Here is a 17,081-nt window from a genome sequence, read left to right as displayed (position 1 = left end):
TCAGCAATGAATGAATAGATGGCAATTCTGAAAACTGCATTTAAATACGCATCTAGATTGAATATAAGTTCATCTGGTACACAACCGTGTCATACATATAACAAATTTCTGAATATGACTTTTTCACACTCTTGCGAGCATTGTAACAAATTCATTTAAGGTGTAAATTAATGTGAGAAGTTTTTCTGCTTTAGATGCTCTTACGGCTGCAGCTTACAGTACTGCGATATCTGTTCTTGGTGCAGTGTTATGGATTGGGAACGTTCGCGTTTCTATTTTTTGTAGCGATAGCTACATTACGCCGGATTTTTGCCTCTTCGCCGTCGCCGCACTTTGAGCCGTGGCCGCACTGTGACGTCACACCACCGCCCTCAATCCTCCAGCAACTAGGCTCGTCGCGGTCGCCGCGCGGCCACCGCTCCTGCCGTTGGGCGCTCGCCGCGCCCGCTGTGTGACGTTCCACCACGGGCCTTGATTCTCCGGCGACTCGGCTCGTAGCGGACGCCGTGCGGCCACCGATCCAACAGGCCCGCCTCCGCCGTTGCCTGGCAACCGCCACAGCTGGCTAAAGTCACTTTACAGCTGGCGCGCTCGCCGCGCCCTCTGTGTGACGTCACACCATGGGCCTCGATTCTCCGGCAATACGCCTCATCGCGGTCGCCGCGCGGCCACCGCTCTTGGCCGTTGGGCGCTCGCTGCGCCCTCTGTTTGATGTCACACCCCGCGCTCCGCAGCTGTGATAACCGGGAGTAAAGAAGGGGAGAGCTCGCGTTTCCCCACAGCCATAGTTGAGGCCGCAGTATGGATAGTGAGAAGTCGGCCAGCCTGAAGGAGGCCAGGGATCGCCGTAGAAATGAAGTGAAGAGGAGACGGCGCGCTGAAGAGACTCAAGAGGAGCGTGCCGAACGGTTGACCAAACGCCGTGAAAGCGATGCCGCTAGACGGGCTCGCTTAGCCTCTTCTAACGATGAATCTACAGCGCCGAACTCTGATGATGAATGCTGCTCGAGCTCTGCGTCTCTGAAGGCAGCCCGCCTTGCAAGACGTGCTGAAACTTTGAAGAAACGTCGTGCCGAAGAGACCGAAGAGGAGCGTACCGAACGACTCGACAAACGACGGAAGAGAGATATTGTCAGAAGAGCGCGTTCACAAACCGTTGATGGGGTCGACCAACGCAAGACTGCCTTTACGAACAGACTGAGCGAGTCCGAGTCTGCTACCCGTGAGTTTCAGCGCCGTTTCACCAACAATCCGTTTGGTAGTGTGTGCACAACTTGTCTAACTACAAGCGAAGCTTAAGCGCAGCCGGGGGTCTGTAGCTATCGCTACTCGGCTAGGTTTAACCAGAGCCAAAGCACAGCTAATTTTTTTAAACTTATGAATTTTCCGCAATATTTATACAAAAATAATCAGGCTCTAGGTCAAAATCTCGCTTGCTATATTCACTAGAATTTCACTTTTTCTCTCAATATCAACAAGCTTCATAAATTGGTCCAAGGGTCATACCAGGAAAGTTTTTCTGCCTTTTACATGTGCTTTAATAGGTAGCATAAGAGTAGCGCCAGAGCTTGATTCCGCTTAAGGACGCACTGTTATTCCGCTATTGAAATAATGTAAAGTGCAGAAATGCTCTCGTCGGAAAAGCGCTTGTCAATTATAGATGAATTTTTTTTACATTCAAGAGAGAAAAAGCGTCATTCCGCCCAGGCATAGGAAGCGTTATTTAAAGTGCATGACGTTTAATTTTTTTACAAGCGCTGTCAAAAATCATTAAGCTCTCATCTGAAATTATCGGAGACCTGGAAACTACGTCGGTTAGAGCATCTAAATTGGACAGATGTGCTACATGTGTTTACATCCTGCGTGAAATCGGTACAGTGATCACGAAGCTCTCGCGGAAGTCTTGCTCACAAATTGGTGGCAAATTTGAAGGTGGTCATCGATGCATAAATTACGTCCTCTTTCAGACGTCTGAATAGGTGCACTTTACAGAATTGTGATGTCGTTCGTTTTAGCATTTATCTACAGAGGTGTAAACACGACGGTTCACTGTTTAGCGTTTTGCGATTTTCTACATAATTCGGGAGATAAAATGATTGCGTAGATAAAAAAATCCCCCTGCATTCCACCCTGTGCAGGATGTACAGCGAAAAAAAATTAAATTTGGTGTTTCACGTGCCAAAACCACTTTCTGATTATGAGGCACGCCGTAGAGGAGGACTCCGGAAATTTCGACCACCTGGGGATCTTTAACGTGCACCTAAATCTAAGTACACGGGTGTTTTCGCCTCCATCGAAATGCGGCCGCCATGGCCGGGATTGGATCCCGCGACCTCGTGCTCAACAGTCCAACACCATAGCCACTGAGCAACCACGGTGGATGATGTACAGCGAAGCTGTTGACGAAATGCAGTGTCGGCGACCACGCTGGTGCCATCTCCGTTTGCGTTGTGGCGCTGCGGTGGCCGCTGAGTATATTCACGGCGTCTCTTCTTTGCATGTGTAGCAATATGCGCTGTCCCGGTGACCCACTAAGAGGGGGGGGGCGTATTCTGTGAGAGTCCACCTAGTGGACTGTCGATTTCGGCCGCTGCTGATTGGATGCAACTGTACGAGCGAGGAGGAAACGAGCGGCCCTAGCCAATCAGCAGCGGCCGAAATGGACAGTCCACTAGGTAGACTCTTACAGAAACCCCCACCCCCAGGAGTCGCGCCGTCGCGAAACGTCACTGTAATACAGTGCTTGTCGTAATGTTGCTTCAGGTCGCAGCACACGCTGTGAAACAGGTGCAAAGGGCAGAGCACCGACGCATCAAGCACCGATAGACCTTGTGCACACGCTCGTCACGCGCGCAGGCAGGTGCGCGGAACTGCAGCATACATGCTAATTCTAGTAGGCGTTATTTAACTAATTCGGTCCCCAAAGTACAATTCGTCGCAAAATCTGTAAAGTACGACTTACACACAACGTGCAGACATGACAGCATCGGATTGTAATTCTAACATACGTAATTCTACTTCAAACATATTTCTCTTACGCCGAAACTCTAACACAAAGCCTTCTAGCTGCTGTTCTTCTTTGTGAGCAAAACATCGCACGCGGACACGAGAAATCCCGGCTAACTAGAGGCTAACAGCTTGGCTGCAAAAAAAAACACTCTTTGTTATCGCTAGGTTTTAACCCCCCCCCCCGCCCCTGCCCCCGTTAGATACAGCATACTTCATCGAAATCGCCGTAATAAACGACGAATGAAATTATTTGTCCGTTCCCATGCATTTAGATAGGAGTTCCCGAGGTAAAGCCTTCTCTTCATACTCCTCTTTAAGTCTCCCTTGAAACGCCGCAGAATAAGCGGAAACGCGAGCGAAAACCAAGTGACTCCAGAGAGAGGGGGAGGCGAAGTAAGAAACACCTAAAGAAAAGGGAGAAAAAAAAGAGAACCGGTGGCGTTCTAGCGGCGTCCTCGGAGGCAGTCAGCGCGAGCGTAGGGAGCTGCGGGCGGCTGTCTGCGGGGCGGCGTACGGGTGAGAGAGTGAGAGAGTTCGCAAAGGACGTTTCCGCTAGAGTGACGCCGTCCGTGCACGCGCGCGCGCGAGCAACAGGCCAGTTTCCTCGCTCATCGACTTCTGCGAAGTGAAAACAAGCGTCGGTGCAGCTCACGCACCGGCCGAACGCCGAACCAGAAAGCGAGCGAATCAAGGAAAGGGCGTAAAAACGTTCATGACACTCTTTTGACGCCCCCAGTTTAAACCTGTAAAGTGACCGGTTACTGTAGTAGGAGACACACCCTGTGACACACACACACAAAACAAAGTACATGCACAGACACTTCGTGTTTGTGACCCCTGAAATGTCCGTACGCTTGTGGTGAAAGTAGTATGTTCAACTCTCTTGGAGAGATTTTTACAGTAGAGTGCTTCCGGGGGTCTCACCAACGATGTAGGCTTAAATATACCTTCGGAGTTTTATGGGCACGTGAATGTGCAAATAGTGGCGAAGCTTTTGCTCCTTTACGACGAAACAGCCAGGCATTCCAGTTGGTTATGTGGAAAGCTTGCGGTTTGTGCACAGGAATACAGTAAGGAAAATCAGCGGCAGATTTGCAAGGCCATATCTGCTGTATACCACACGAACACGCGCGCGCGCACACGCGGACATTGAATGCACCTTGAACGGATCTCTGTGTGATTGTAGGAGGTTGGTGACAGGTGGTGCTTCCTATTTGAGCGTGGGCTTTAAAGATGAACGTTACGGAGACATACCACTTTGGGGATGTGCCATGAAGGCGATACAAAAACTAACAGTTCTGCTCCTTGTCTTACGACGCGAATTTCTTGAAATCGCAAATTCCTTGTGCCGCGGTTTCAATGAAAAGCAGCGGGGTTCTAAGCATAGACCGCGGGAGATTTTGATTACGCCACTTTTCATGACTTCCATTGCTCTTTAGTGGAACACACTGAGTGGGAGGGCGTATTCCTTATCTTCATTACACACACGTCGGTTCGAGCAGGTCGCGTCGAGTCACTCCCCCACGCTAGTACCAAGTCCGCGAGCGTCTCCAGCTTGAGACGCTGTCTGGAGACGCTGGAGACGCTGTCTCAGGCGCAGCGTTCTCGGTGAAGCGGGTGGTGTTAGTCTGCGGCTGCGCAAAGTCAGAAGCGGCGAACGGAGGGGCGCGCAAAATACGTTGCGAAAGAAGCGTGCTTGCGTAAGGCACGCATTCTCTCCTCCTTTCCTCGACAGCTCGGGGCAGGCTGGAGGGCTGACGGTCGTCGGCTGAGCGAGGCGCGCCGTTTGAACTGGTAGGCACTGATGTGACTGGAAAGCTCAGAAACAATACGAAAACGAAAACAAGAAATAACATGGGTAGTGGTGAACGCTCGTTTTTGGAACAGGATTGCACGACGGTTTGTGCAATCGGCGAGTGAAGATATTCAAGCCTGGCATGTGGGACACTCAGTAGGCTAGCTAGAATTTGGAAGCCTACGAATCGCAGCATCACAAGCAATGCAAGAACAGAACAAGCATCTCCTTCTTGAGTACTAAAGTTGATTTCAGACCTGCTTGTTTCCTAACAATCTAGGATATAGTTGTATTACTTTACGTCTCGTGAATGGCTCTGCATTTCATATCACTGATTAGCAATTCTATATGGATCCCATTGGTCGTACCGGAACATGCCACCATGGTTTCTGATATGATGACGTGAAACATTCGTTCACAGTAAATGCTGGTTTGTGTTAGTTTTGCTGCAAAAAAACTGCTGGTACGTGCTTTACTAGAGTTTCAAACGCCGCTGGCAACGGTGCTAAACATGCGGCGCTGTTTGACAAGGCGGATAATGCTGCTTAATTTAATTATTTATTGCGAGTTGAAAATGTTGGCAGTACGTACAGCGCGTGACAGGCTTTTTCCGCACAGCTAAATTTTTATATCAGCAAAAAATGATAATGTGAAAACCCGCACTTTGTATTTTTGAATCCTGCTTACAGATATTAACGTATCAAGCGCACGCACGCTCTGCAATATCGCATTATGAACGAACAGCATGCAACGGAATCATTCCAAGAACTAAGGAGTGATGATTTGGACAGACACTGTGCAAGATAGCGAATGTCGGGCGACTTGCAGCTGAGCGGGTGAAGGGAAGTTGGCACCCCAATCGTCATCCGAACGACTTTCGTTCCAATTTAACCTCGTGACGTCAGCTTCATCGTCTGTCTGCGACGACGCTACTGACGGTGACTAACGACCGTTGACGGGCTACAAAGGCATCTTCTCGCCCGGCACACACAAGTGGTACGTAGAAGCTGGCGTCTGCGGAAAGCTCATGCTCTCGGCGCGCACACTACTCTGTTGCGCTTCCAGATTCGGAGACTATCAGTCACGTTTTGTTGCTTATTTATCGTCTTTACCGTAAGGAAAGGGCATATTCTGTCTTTTGCTACTTTTCTTTTTCTTTGTTTATTTGAAACTTCCTTCGTTCCACTCATTCAGGGGAGTACAGAAGCCTGAACCGTCCGCGGCGCGCGGTAGGTGTAGGATCCCGCTGGTCGCCGGCCGGTGAAACGAGCCAGCCCCGCCATTAGAAGCGAAGGGAACGCTCCCAGTAGAGAGGGGGATGTCGTTGGCTTCACGAGGGAGAGAGACTAAGGAACAAACCAATAAGAGGAGACAATGAGCGAGGGAGACCTAGAGAGATGATGAGAGCAAGGGACAGGGGGTTGAAGAACGAGGAAAACTAGATCCGAAAGAAGAGTGCAGGCAGGAGGCGAAGCGAGAGAAAAAGCTCTCTCCCTATAAGCGCCCTCTACTGGCGTCGTGCCTACTCTGCCAAGGCGCGCGGTCGCCGTGCGCGCGCAACGGCCCCATCGTTGCCGTGGAAACATGCCGCGAAATATGGCGCATGCGCAGTGGAAGGCCCAGCCTGTGGTACCAACACCCTCTCAAAATTCTAGTGGGTGTTGGTGCTACTCTCTCTTTCCTTTCCCCCATGGGCTCGCTGCGAGAGTCAGCCGTTCTTCGGGAGTTCGCCGCGTTCTGTCTGAGCTCTTCCCACCAGTTTTGCGCCCACTCTCCATGAGAGGGGGCGCCGCGCGTTAGCGAGGCGGCAGCGATCGATCCCGCCGACGGCGTTGCCCGTGCCCGTCACCCCGTCGTTGAGCGGCCAAGCTTTAAAAGCAGAAGTAGACAGACCGTCGTACAGACTGCTGTATGTGTGTGCATCCTCCGTCCCGCACATGCACACACCGACAACTCTGCCCTCCTCCTTTCCTTACCGCCACATCCTCTCCTCGCACATCCCCAGCCACCCACACTATATAACGTACGCTCCCCTTCCTTCCATGTGCTGCTTCACTTTCTTTTCTTCCTTTCACATCATGCCTTGTCTTCCTTACGTTCATTATTTGATCTTTTTTTTCGCTCCCTTTCGCTACGCCTGTCCCGTTTTTGCTGTTCTCTCAACTCGCCCGTCCCTTATTCCTTCGCTTCTCTCTATTAACTTTCCTGCCTCCTCTTCCTCCTCTCTTGCCATCGTGAGATATTCTTCTTGCCCTTCGCCACCCACCGGGCTCGTTTCCATTTTCGTTCGGCGGCGGTGGCGATATTCCCATCGTCTCCCCTCTTCGACTCCTTCTTCTCCCTTCATTCGCTCTTCTCTTTTCCTCGTTGGTCTCTCGTAACTCCCTTTCTTCTCCGCCTGCCTAGTGAACCGCCGCCATTTTCCCTCCTCGCCTCTTTCTTTTTTTTCCGTCGGGGCTTCCTCCTCTCAGAAAAGTTCGCGCGAAAGCCGTCCGTCCCGCTTCTTTTCCAGTGGCAGCCGCGAGGCTCGATTTCTTCCCCCGGCCGCGCGCATGATGCCGTCAATCAATTCGGTGCAGTGTGTGTGAAACAAAAAGGGCGGCGAAGCCATGGTTCATGGGTGGTTGCAACACGCGCAGCCCCTCATGTGAACTGTACATGTGTTTCGCCTCGAGCTTCATACGCCCTAACAAGCAAAGACGTAAAACAGTACAGCTGCAATCATTAGGACTTCCTATCCACGGTTTCGATCACATATCAAGAATCCCTTCATAGACATTGGCACTAAACAGTACACGCCCGCTGTTTCGTGCGCACCTACAGGTATAGGCCAAGAAACTTAATCCTCTTCTTCGTAATCACGGGCTAAGAATATTCATAATATTCTTACACCGTGCTCGTAACTAAGGGACTAAACAGGTGAATTTCGTAGTTAGTAAAAAATACACAATAAATGTGGCAGAATTCCCCAGAGTACCGATGCTTTGATCGCGCCTTCAGGTCCCGTTTGTAAAGTGTCAGCGATACGGAAACAAGCTCGCTGATGACGTGTTGGGGGAGTCAATATTTCAGCGGGCTGAATTGCGGATACATAAGATGTGTGTGCGTATTGGGGAACAACTAATAAGGAACGGACCGACAATGCCTCCCATAATACGAATTTCCACGATAACCTGTAGGAGGCAAGGAACAAAATTTGTCAAAAATATGTATCGCGTTACCCTCAAAAAACCTATATGCACGATTAGGGATAAAATTGATAACATAAAGCAAATAAATGTTCGTTGTATTTTCGTTTGCGAAAGGGATCTTAGAACAGGTCTTCAGAAGCGACTTTAGAGCAGTCTTTAGATCCGTCCTAAAGAACACCTTTGGTTCCTAAAACACCAAGACTTCCGTATGTCGCTTTCTACACCGGTGATCACATTTACTTATCTTTCTTAAGCGGCACTTTTCTGTCGTTATACTCGTGAACTTCCAGCTTTCTATACTTTGGTTCCTGTTCTTCGGTTTGGTTAGATCTGTTTCCAGTGGCTGTATAACCTTCCACGCGTCAGCGTAGGTGGTTGCAGAAACGCTGGCGAAAGTCAACGCTGCTGAATAAACATCAATCCACACTTGCCCTTTCGGAAACTCACAAGATTGTATTTATTAGAGAGTTTTGGCGCGCAGCTATTGTCTGCACCGTCTGCCAGCTGCTCGCGTGCAAGCAAGGCCGCTCTCAGTGGATGCGAAGCTTGGCTCAGCATTCACGTGCCATGCTGACAGGTCACCAAAGTGGCAGCTTTATCGGTATAAAGAGGCAACGATGCTCTAAAACCCTCTAACGTTACCACTCGGTAACCCCACTAGGCTGAATCGACCGACAGAATCCTCCACTATCGCAATAGTGCACGGAACATGCGAGAACCGACCGCGCATAGCTTCAGCGTGTTTCCTCCTCCTCAGAATTTCTCCACCCCCTCCCCGCGGCGTTCGTCGGGAGCGAGGAGATGGAAGGGAAGGTTGGAGAATACGGGACCTCATTCTCCGCTCACCGGCTGGATTTAGTTTCGCTTTCGCCGTCTCGAGAGGTCCTCCGGATCATGACAGTGTTTCGTTATGAAAGCGTGTTAGCGGTTTCACTGCGCTCCCCGACAACAGTGCTATAGAATGGCTAGCGAAGTGGGAATACTTTTTTGATGAAGCCCACTTTGAGAACGCTGGGGTCACGCCACTTGGTGTTCCGAGCCCTCCGCGATAACTAGCCTGGTCGCAACGGTCGAAGCTGCGCGTTCGAACGCCTTCGAGTCGAGGTGACTGCCTCGTTACTGGATACGCGTGCTTTAATTCTGCAGTGTGCGGGTACTTTTTGGTCTCGCTGCGAGTCGTCAGGCAGCTTTCACGCGAACTTTATTTGCACTTTTTGTCGCAGTCTCCGTTTTTGATGGCATTGTCGTTGACATCCAATCGTCACTCGGCACAGGAAGCACCTACGGTATCCGACATTTCTTTAATACTGTTGCCGATTATAAAGCGAAAGAGTCTGGTCTAATCGGATTACGTGCGCGACGTGAATAGTGCTGTACATTCTTGAATGTACGTGGCAACCAGAACTTACTCTCGAATGTATGGTGATACGCGCATGAATAAATTTAAAACATTTGAATTTGTATATCTTACATGCCAAAGCAACGATCTGACTAGGAGTCACGTCGTTGTGGAGGGACTTCGGACTAATTTTGACCACCGGGGTTTCTTTGACCTGCACCCAATGAGTGATGCGTGGGAATTTTTTTTTTTTTTTTTGCATTTCGCCCCCATCGAAATGCGGTCGTCGTGGCCCGGATTACGTGTGTAATAGCTGATGGACTCTACCCGTGAGATTAGGTTAAACGACTGATGACGGCGCTCACCGCTACCATTGCGATGAAATGTTGCTCGCCTTTCTGGTCACATTTTTTTTCAATAAACATTTTGATTCTGATCCCATGGCTCTGGCAATGTTTATTTCTTCACCGTTACTACAGCGTCACAACACATCTTTATATTCGTTTTACTTCGTTAGCGTTGTTGACGGTAATTTGGTTTGATTGTGTGGCAACCCTCGCAGGAATAATAATTTCATCTTCATCATAGCGCTTTCGTTTTATCATGATAGCAGGAGTCGCCTTAAGCTAAAGTACGCTTGCCTGCACTGCACCCAGAATGTGTACCCGGGCGCGTGGTTATAGACGCTTTTCACGGCGATCCCGTGGGCGCTGCCATGTTCGGTCACGTGGCGACGCGTTCATTGCCTTCCTCAGCTTCTTCCGCTGCATCCCTGTTTATTGGATCTGCATGACGCTGGTGCGCGTCAGCAAAGTTTTGTTTCGACAGATATCTTCGATGGTGGATGACACGAAGCTTTGGTCACAACTTCAGAGGAAATGTAAGCGCTTTCAGAGCTCATTACGCTTTGTCCAAACGGCGCGAGCAGTGTATATATGGTGCTTGTACTGAAAGTGGAACTAAATATGTATTCCAAGCTGTCGAAGAATTGAATCAGGATCAGCGTGTTTCACTCTTCGTTCTTTATGTGCCAAATGCTTTGAAGCAGTGGCTCGTCAGGTTTATGTCTGAGTAATGTTCCTTGATGCGATCACTATGTGACCGTTTATTTTCTTCCTAATTGCTCGGGGTGTGCTCAGTTGCGATTTGTTCTTGCTACGTACAAGGCTTGGAACGAAGATCTTCTGTACGATAGCTTGTAGAGAAGACGTATTACCGCTGGTGACTCGCTTGCTGTGTTGACCGTCACGAAACGTTCAGCTTCGAACATTCGTGTGCTGTTGGTGCAGTCGACGTCACCCTTGCTTTGACGCATTGATTCAAGTGTGCGCCCATTCGCTTATAATTCGTACGTTGGTGACAGAGTGAGCGTAAGTCAGCGCGTGAGTTGGGGTGGATATATGTAGAAAATGTGCGAGAAACTTACTATGCAAGGAAGTGGCGTTACTTCTTTTGTTAATGTGTAACGAGCGGTACTCGCTCTTAACGACGTTCGAGGGTTGAAGTCCTTGCTTTGAAGGCGAGCGAAGAAACAATGGTGGATGAATGTTTTTCTTTTACCATGGAGGAAAGCCGTGAATCACGAAGGGTCCCCAATACAAGCAGTCCTTCTGTAGCAGCTGTTCGTGAACTTGATCATAGAGAAGTGAATTGAAGTCTGGAGTTTTACGGGCCAAAACCATGATTTGATTATGACGCACACCGTAGTGGTACACACCGGATCAATATTGACCACCTGAGGATCTCTAGAGAGCCCCAAATGCACGGGGCCACGGGCGTTCTTGCATTTCGCCTCCATGAAAATGCGGCCAACGCGGCCGGGATTCAATCCTGCGACCTCGTGCTTTGTAGCACGACACTACAACCGCTAAGCCGCTACGGCGGGTTTGGTCACACGGATCAATTCCATTACTCAATATGCAAGTCACTATTTTTGCAGCCACCTATACTGTACATGTCATCACACCATTGCTCCACACTTTGGAGCGTGAATGGAACAGAGTGAGTTCGTTAGTGAATACCCAGTTGCATTTCCGATAGCTGTTTGCACAGAAGCAGAGCAGAAACGGTAATAATTTCGTATTCTAGCGCTTTCCCTGAGGCAACATGCGGCGCGTCACCAAAAGCGTCATCTCGTTCCTCTAGAGGAAACCACTCCGCGAAAAGGAGTACACGTGAGCCTTCGTTGAAGTGAGTCGTTATCATCGATGCTATCCCTGTAAATGGTAACTCAAATGGAGCGCTTAGATAGCTGCTGTCGGTGAGACTTTACCTTTTACTTTGAGTGACCCTCTGCATGTTTATTCGATAACTTTTCAATATGACACCATTACCGACCATACGCGTAAGTTGTATACTGCAAGTGGGCCAATACTGGGCCAACGTAGTCCATCTTATCACGTGCTGTACTACGAACTGTCATGTGTTATTCTACAAGTGAAGTATAATTCCGACAGAGCGGAGAGAGAGGACATTTGTCTTGCGTTAGCACCGCTTTCGTCGCTGCGTGTGTTATGAACCTTGTCTTGTCTATTAAGGGACGTGCGACTAACGTACTGAACCGACCGTTCAATTCGAATGATTCGTTGTTCGCGCTTCAGGTGGGGAGAAGGCGATGGAGACTGATACGATGAATACTGATAGTGTTCGGGCGATGCGTGTTTTCCTACGCCCGCAAGCTCGTTTTCGCTCTTCTCGAGACCCTTGAACAGGTTGCGAGTGAGTGAGATTTCTACAGTGTACAGGCGCCGACAAAAGTGGTATGCTCCACGCAGCGGGAACCGTAGCAGTGGCACACTGCATCGCGTCGCCATCTACAGGCGGCATCTGGGATCGAGACAGCCAATGGGCGCCCTTTATTATCGGCAGACATGATCCCAGATGTTGCCTGCAGATGGCGTTGCGTTGCAGTTTGCCGTTGCTCCGGCTCCCACTGCTTGGAGTATACCACTTTTTTTGGCGCCTGTACATAGACGATCGCTCGAGGCTGCGCTAGCTGGAGTTGATCACAAACCATTGCCGGAACAAACCGTTTTCGAATGCCGGCCTCATTGGATAATCGCAGCTGATGGGGACGATGCTGCGCGCGTCTGCAATTCTTAAGGACAACAAACCTACAAAAGTCACTGTAGACTTCATTGGTGCTCACTGTGCTACACGAGCTCATGTTGTGATCATCTCTTTCTATTTATCTTTCTATCTCATCTCCCACAGCCGACAGTTTAGGGTAGCATACCTTATTTTCTGTTTGGTTAGCCTCCATGTTTTTCTCGTTTACTTCGTCTTTCTCTTGTTCGCAATTTCAGGGCGGTGTTCCGGCGATAGCAATTTAGATGGCTTTGTACTCTGCATTAGAAGATTGAATGCAAGCCGAGTGAAATAACCATCTAAGGCCCCGAAGCACTGATTTTGATGAAATCGCAACCTCTAACCTTATCTTGTGGTGTCATCGAATTTAGTTTCTTCCACATATATTTAATCAATTTCCTACTTTTCATGAAGGTCTGCTGTTAAATCTGCAAGATTTAGGATTTTTTTTTTCGATTACGCGGAGATTAGGCGTTCATGAGCATAGAAACTTGGCGCATGAAGGATGTGGACATGAGGCGCATTAGCAACATAGGCATTGCAGCACCAGGAGCGTGAATACCGGGAGCCGGGTCATTAGGCGAGTGACAACTTGGAGGAGGAGGAGGAGACAAAGGAGAGGAAAGACAGGGAGGTTAGCCAGTGTGAGTACCGGCTGGCTACCCTGTGCTGGGGAAAGGGGTAAAGGGAATAAAAGGAGAAAGAAGAAGAAGAGGGAAAAAAGGAAAACAGAAAATTCACACAGTAACGCGAAACTACGTGCTACAACGGAAATGAACATGTAAACGTAGGCCTTCAGGCCTTGAACTTATCAAGGTGTATCTGCATGTGTACGTGCGTACATGCGAACAGGGAAAACGCGAAGCGTACAAGGCTCAAATTATATGGACCGTTGCAAATACATAGGTTGTAGGATATGCAATAATATGTACAAACATAATTTTCATGGTAAAGGACAAAACCTCAGAAGTTTTTACACAAAGGCTTAAAACACTGCTCATAATTATCATTTGTTTATGGTGACGTCCGTCAAACTTTATCTTTCTTTTCCATAAAATCAAGACTGATTTCCAGAGCACTGTCTATTACTTTCGGGTAGACGCAGCCCGCACACAGTGACAGCGACAAGTGTGTAGCCGATCCCGGCTAGCAAAACATCTTGCACACTAGTCATCGAACGCTGTCAGGAGCAAAGCCTCCGAGATTTTCAGTGCCCCCTCATGCTTATGATCTCGGAGTTCATATTAGAAGTCCAGAGTGCTCAGAATCAGCTCTTTGAGCCCATCGACCATTTAAAGAAAATCGTTGGGGAGCATACGCCACACTTCCGGATCTTAACCAACAGTGCCGAGTCCCGACAAGAACATGTCGGCACAGACATTCCACGTGACACCAGGACCTGCCGAAGCACTGAGCCACATCTCCCTTAATAGTGCGCGAATGTGTACATGTGCCTCCTTAATTAAAAGGACACTAAATACAAGTACTAAACCAGTATAGACTGATAACGTATCCCCCAAAATGCTCTTTTCGTTAACTTCACGGTAATACCCTACTGAGATACCCATAAGCCCCGTACACAAGAGTCCCATATATTAACATGCGGGAGTCCTATGTAAAGACTCTATATTCATTATGCCATATGGCGGAATGCACGTTTGTACACGGGATCCCCATATGATATATGCGAGCATAGCAGTTTTCATATGGGGCCTCCAAAACGTTCGTATATCGTATGGGACCTGCCCCATACGATAAACGCAAACGCGTGGGTCTTTAGGTGGGATCCCACTATGTTCATATCGTATTATTGAATATGCGGTATGCAGACGTTTACGATAGGGTAGGTTGACTATCGGAGCAGAGAAGGAAAATCAAAATTCGATTCTTAAAATTTTGCACCGCAACCCTAACGCCGGTACGTGAGTATGACGTCATGGCTTTCAAGGTATCTTAATGTATTTGAGCAATTGTTGCTCTGCAGAAGTTCGTTATATTTGCTACGTTTAACTTTCGGCTCTATTAGAATTCGACGTATGCAGTCCATATTCATTGATAAAAACAGTTATTAAACCTGAGCATCCATTACGACAGGGCGAGCTGCTACAGGAACTCCAAGATGGCGTCGTCATCCGTATTTTGTACTTTCTACCTTTTGTTTTTTCCACCTTACCGAGCCTCTTCTCACGGTAAGAGTGTCTTTGTTGGTGCTATAGAGTGCTCGAATTATTTTACTCTTTCTTGTTCCTTTGATTAGTGTTCACGATGATCCTCAATAAAGATGCAACCGTGCGTTCTTGGGGTCTATTTGGTCGCGCTTGTGTGAACGAGTTGTCCTTCTCGTCGTGCAGATACCGAAGCGACTGCCTTCTTCTGTCGGCAATTTTAAAAAAAATCTGTCATATATTGGTCAAGACAATGAGCGATTCCCAGCAGACAGCCATGGCAAACCCCGGAGGGTAGGCAAAGAAAGTTTCGCTTGAAGATTACGTTTCGGGAACCGTGTGCATCCTTTGTTCATAATGGAAAGCTGGTTAGGCAGGACGTTGTTAACGCCCCGAGCGCATCACTTCGGAAATACGCGTGGCTGATAGTGCCAGATGAACCAGTTCATTATGTTTCCGGTGGTTTGTACGATTGAAGATTCCGCACTGAGCCTCGTTCTTGGGTTCTTCTCTGTCGCCACGATTGGCGCGTTGCCCCAGTTTAGCTAGAGACCTGCAGTCCTCTGGCCGTGATCCTCGAGAGCAAACGCTCCGGAATAGGGCTGCATTACAGTAAATTTATGAATCTATCACTAATATACATCCATTTGCGGTCGGCACGCGGGCTTTATTGTAGACCGTGCCAGCAAGATTTGCCTACGGGAGGCGGATCCCTCATATTTATGAGCTGACATCCAATCTTGGTCACAGTCACACGCGCGAACAATTTCACGTAAACTGTATTTGGCCGATATTTCGACTACGATTCCTACGACTGTAGCGCGTCCCCTCTATATGCTGAGAATAGACCCACTATACAAAACCCCGGTGTTTGAAAAGCTGACGTAACAAGCGGCCGATATCTTGCGCGAAACAAAAGGCCCTTTCTTTTTCTCCACTGACAAGACCGGCCGCAGGTAGAGTTTCGCTGGCTTTCCGTTGCAGCAAGTTTTCCAAGGCGAGCAGCGTGGTTATTGTGCTGCTGCACACTCTTAACTATATACGCCGCTATTAGTGGTTCAGCACCGGCCTCAACAGGAAGCTGCAGCACAGACGATCGAGTCTACGCTGCTGCAGCAATTGCACGACGGTGGGCGTTGGTCGATGTCCGGCAGAGGCAAAGCAAAGTTGGTTGGGGGCGCCGAGGAGGTTCTGGGAGAGGGCCCTGGATTCTGGCGGCGCTGTGGCCTCAATCGGGTCCGGTCCTGCCGCCGCCGCGCCGTCCAGAGAAGCTGGATAGCCGGGCTCCTTCCGCGTCCTCGTCGCGGAAGGCCGCAGCTCGGCACTTCTCTCTCTCTCTCTGCTCCATGCAGCAATCCAGCACGCATCCAAAGACACGCGCTCACGTAGCCGCCGTCAGCGCTGGTCGCGAAGGAAACGCATGTGCGTGCAAGCCATCCGATTCACCTTATACCTACCGGGCCGGTCTAAAGATGTGTTACACCCCTTTTGCTGCAGCTGACTCTTCGAACACGGTCCAAGCATTGTCTACACGTAGGAATGGAAACGTGCTATACTGGTCAACAAAAAGGAACAACCGAAAGAACGCACGCGGTACCTTGAGGTATCGTGTGTGTCTTTTCAGTCGTTTGCTCTTATAGCTTAGTAGCGCGTTTCACTTCACCGTGTAGAACCAACTAGCCTCAACACTAGACCTTTTACTGCCTACACAATAGGCGGGCCCTTGTCTAGTTTACTACGCATTTAGGCCCTGCCATCTACACCTCCAGACGGTTTTCGACAGAGGTTGTGATGACTTGTTGCTCGACTCAGCAGAGGGTTCACAAACTTCGGCATAAAAGGACGTATAGTGCATGGACGTATAGTGCCTTAGGCATCGGCGTGGTCAACATGTCTATTGAGCTTTGCGTCACGGCAGCCATACTTCATTAGTGTGTTCAAAATTTTCGGGGACACTCTTTCAGTCAAAACTGTTTTGCCGCTGTTCATCGGTGTCCTTTCAACGACCAGCAATGACGCCATCAGAGAAGCAGGGATTCAAAGTCAAATTTATTTCTGCATTAATATACAACCTAAAGCTTCTAGGGCACAGTCACAAATCTAGGAATGCTTCCGTGCACCTGCAATATGCTTCAGTGACATGTAAATCAATCTGAATATTGATCAACGTGAAAGAAACCTATGGGACTTCGTGTTTGAAAGCTAAGTAAAATATAATGGCGATAACCGAGGGAATTTCTCGTGCTTCTTCTGATAAGTGCCTTTACACGAGCATTTCACAAAACGTCCAACTCCGCACGTTGACAAGTTGTTAGTCCTGTGTACAGAAAGCTCATTTACTGACAGTCCTTTTCAACCTCTTCCACGAAGAGTGTGAAGTGGCACGTCTCACGCAGCTGCCTTTCCCCTGTCATGCATAGTGTTCCAACGTTGGCAAAGCCAGGCTTAGCCCTGCCCAATGAAGGACACGAGAAACATGGCCTCCGAGATTTGGT

General features: G+C 48.9%; 1 protein-coding gene across 3 annotated transcripts in view; it reads left to right on the top strand.

Moving 5' to 3' along the window:
- The first annotated feature begins 678 nt into the window (after positions 1-678).
- Positions 679-17,081, top strand: part of LOC142588008 (uncharacterized) — a 57,011-nt gene continuing 40,608 nt past the window's right edge. The window contains exon 1 of one of the 3 annotated variants that reach the window (XM_075699426.1): positions 679-1,222. In XM_075699426.1, the coding sequence (XP_075555541.1) occupies positions 802-1,222 (421 nt within the window). In that variant the 5' untranslated portion in view covers positions 679-801. Of the gene's footprint in view, positions 1,259-17,081 lie in introns of all 3 variants that reach the window. The other 2 variants (XM_075699425.1, XM_075699427.1) reach the window with 2 other exon arrangements.

This window comes from Dermacentor variabilis, chromosome 7, assembly GCF_050947875.1.
Source record: "Dermacentor variabilis isolate Ectoservices chromosome 7, ASM5094787v1, whole genome shotgun sequence".
Lineage (NCBI taxonomy): Eukaryota > Metazoa > Arthropoda > Arachnida > Ixodida > Ixodidae > Dermacentor > Dermacentor variabilis.
This window is presented reverse-complemented; position numbering and strand designations above follow the sequence as displayed.